The 2,817-nt window shown below is 47.6% G+C and overlaps 1 protein-coding gene across 1 annotated transcript; it reads right to left on the reverse strand.

Moving 5' to 3' along the window:
• Window positions 1-216: 216 nt before the first annotated feature.
• LOC110036665 lies at window positions 217-2,458 on the reverse strand. Its single transcript, XM_020741164.1, has one exon. It carries the CDS (start codon window positions 2,374-2,376, stop codon window positions 436-438), a length of 1,941 nt encoding a protein of 646 aa, XP_020596823.1. The 5' UTR covers window positions 2,377-2,458; the 3' UTR covers window positions 217-435.
• Between the last annotated feature and the right edge of the window lie 359 nt (window positions 2,459-2,817).

Below are 2,817 nucleotides of genomic sequence, written 5' to 3' on the forward strand. Positions count from 1 at the left end.
TCCGTCTGGGTATGTGCCCTTGGATTGCTGTTGCATATTCAGCTCCTGTTGCGGCTGCTACAACTGTTTACTTGATCTACCCTATTGGCCAAGGAAGTTTCTCTGATGGTATGCCTTTAGGAATATCTGGTAATTTCAACTTCATGATTGTATGCCAGTCAGAGCACAACATAAACAGTAAAGAAAAAGGAATGCAATAGCTAAATGATGAAACTTTGCGTTTGGGGATGAAATCCCCCAAGAAGGGTTAGAATGGTAGTTCGTGCCCCTTGGGAGATACCAAATAAATGATTACTGGAATCAGGGTTTTGAGCATAAAGATTCCATGTCTATTTTTTTTAAAGTTTTCATTTATTCACCTTTTAATCCAAACAAAGCTGAAGTTTAAATCGTAGACAAAAAATTGCAGTGATGGCAGAGGATGCAAAATAAAGACTATAAATCACATGTTAACCATAAAGGCTCCTCAAATTGACCCAACTTCTCCCCTGCATGGGAAACCATCGAGCGCATACCAATGTCGTGGAGCAAATTAGCGGAGTGCCAGGCAGGCGTACCGTTCTCATAAGCGTTGCACGTCAGCCTCGTCAGTCCGGTTCCATCTATGCGGCAAATCCACAGGTCCCCGTATGGTTGGAAGTGGTTCGGCATTGACACCGTCTCCGCTGACACGCTTCCAAGGTTCGCCGTGAAGAGGAGCCACTTCGAGTCCGGACTGAAGCAGACATGGTTGATCCTCTCCCTATCTACCTCCTTCGACCCCGGCGGCCCGGCCACGTGAACCCTCCGTAGGTCCGAGCCGTCCGGTCGAACCAAATATATGCTATATGCTTCCATGTTTGCTGGATTGTGTCGGTTAGACGAGAAAGCGATTAGCGTGCCGTCCGGCGACCACGCTGGCATCGTATCGATCCACTCTCCTTCCGTTAGGCGCTGAATCCCGCTGCCATCGGCATGCTCTCCCTCAATGGCATCGAGAATGTAGAGATTCTTGTGGCCCGATCGCCCAGATCGAAAGACCACGTGCTTACCGTCCGGAGAGCATGATGGGAATGCATTGTTGGCTGTGCCTCCGCGGGTGAGGATTTTCAGATCTGCAACGATTTCCCCGTTTTCATTGTCGAGATGGTCGGGATTGAAGTAGATCCGGGCGATCTCTACCGCTGTCTTGCTGGATTCAAAGATCGGGCCGATGGAGGTGAATATAACGCCCTTCTCCACAGGGCTCCACGCCGTATAGAAAGCTGTGGGCGATTTGAGCAGAGTCCACCTTTTTGAACCGTCTGATCGGAGTATCATCAAGCCAGGGGATTCAAAGAAGTCACCATTGATTGCGATAAGATCGCCGGCGGGAGAAAAGGATGGGAATGTGCCGTGAAGCCGAAGAAGCTGGAGCCCTCGAATTGGAGAAGCCGCGGGCAGGATATTCGGTACCTTTTCGTTAGATTCTCCTCTGAATCGATGGTACCCGAGCTTGTTCGAGTCCTGTGAGAAAAATGGATTGTAGTGATGGAAATTAGGATTTAATCTCTCTGTAATCGGATAGAATTTTTCCGATCCGAGATCAAAGATCTCGATGTGGCGGAATTTATTCCCCTTCCTGCGCGTGGCGACGGCAATATACTTCCCGTCGTGAGATGCAGCCGGCGTGAAGGCGTGTAATCCAGGCGGGGTTATACGACGAGGAATTAAATCGTCGAGATTATCCTTTAAATCGAGCCGGTAGATGCTCCACCAGCCGTCTTCGGCTATAAGATGAAAAAATACTGTGGATTCGCCGGAAAAAGTCGGCCATCCGCCTCGCCCAGCGATGATTGTGCGACGAGTCGGGTCCGAGACACTAAAGATTGCGATCTCGGTGTCGAGAGAGCGGAAATCACCGTTCCACTGCCGAGATCCATAAGATGCGACGGCAACTAGTTGGCCCGACTCTGAAAGCGCCGGGCTGAAGTCGACGAATCCGGCAGGGGTTAACCGCACTGTCTCCTCCGTGTCAAGCCTGGTTGCGTAGACAGCGGCCCAGCTCTTCAAGGAGTCTGATGGGGGCTCATGGGCGGAAACGTAGAATACGCGGCCGTTCTTAATGGTGGGACGGTCATGGAAAAAGCTGCTTGTGTTGATCGGGAGCAGTCTGATTTCCTCACCGACCGATGTCTGGTAGAGACGCGCCGAGCCCGTTCGCTCGGAGACGAAGGCAACAGTTTCGCCAGCTCCATCGGCGAACTGGCCGTTGAAATTGACGGAGATACCGTCGGTATGGCGACTTTCTACTAAGTCGGCGAAGAGGGAGGTCGGAAGGACAGTGGAGAACACATCGAAGCCGTAGGTGAGTAAGCCGACAGTAGAGAAGGCGATGGTTCCTTGGGCATCCATCATGTATGAACAAGCTTCAGTCCTAAGCCCAACTTATATCTAACCCGATAAATTTTTTATTCATTAGAAAGTTTGTTTAATTTGAATGTGTACTGTTTAAATGTTGAAATAATTTTTGAAAAACTGATTTTTTTTTTGTTGTTTTTTTTTTTCTTTTATCAACTTTGAAGCATCAATCCGTAGGTGAAGATACCTTTTTTTGTGAAATGAGAGGAATGGATATTGTTTTTTTATTGATCACAATATCCTTAATCGCTGACGATTTTTCATATTATCTTACCACGCTGGATATTAATTCAGCACGCTATTGAATATATTTATTTATAGTTATCCATTTGTGTCTTTTCGGTCGACTTCTTAGATTGGCGTGTGAGGTTCGCGAATATATTCACGAATACCTAATATGTACAAACTAAACAATTTTATTGATATTACTAAGGGAAA

Source organism: Phalaenopsis equestris, unplaced genomic scaffold, assembly GCF_001263595.1.
Source record: "Phalaenopsis equestris unplaced genomic scaffold, ASM126359v1 Scaffold209473, whole genome shotgun sequence".
NCBI classification, from domain to species: Eukaryota; Viridiplantae; Streptophyta; class Magnoliopsida; order Asparagales; family Orchidaceae; genus Phalaenopsis; species Phalaenopsis equestris.

Excerpts from the sequence above, each read along its gene's own strand:
- LOC110036665 (XM_020741164.1), bottom strand. The coding sequence starts at position 2,376 with ATGATGGATGCCCAAGGAACCATCGCCTTCTCTACTGTCGGCTTACTC.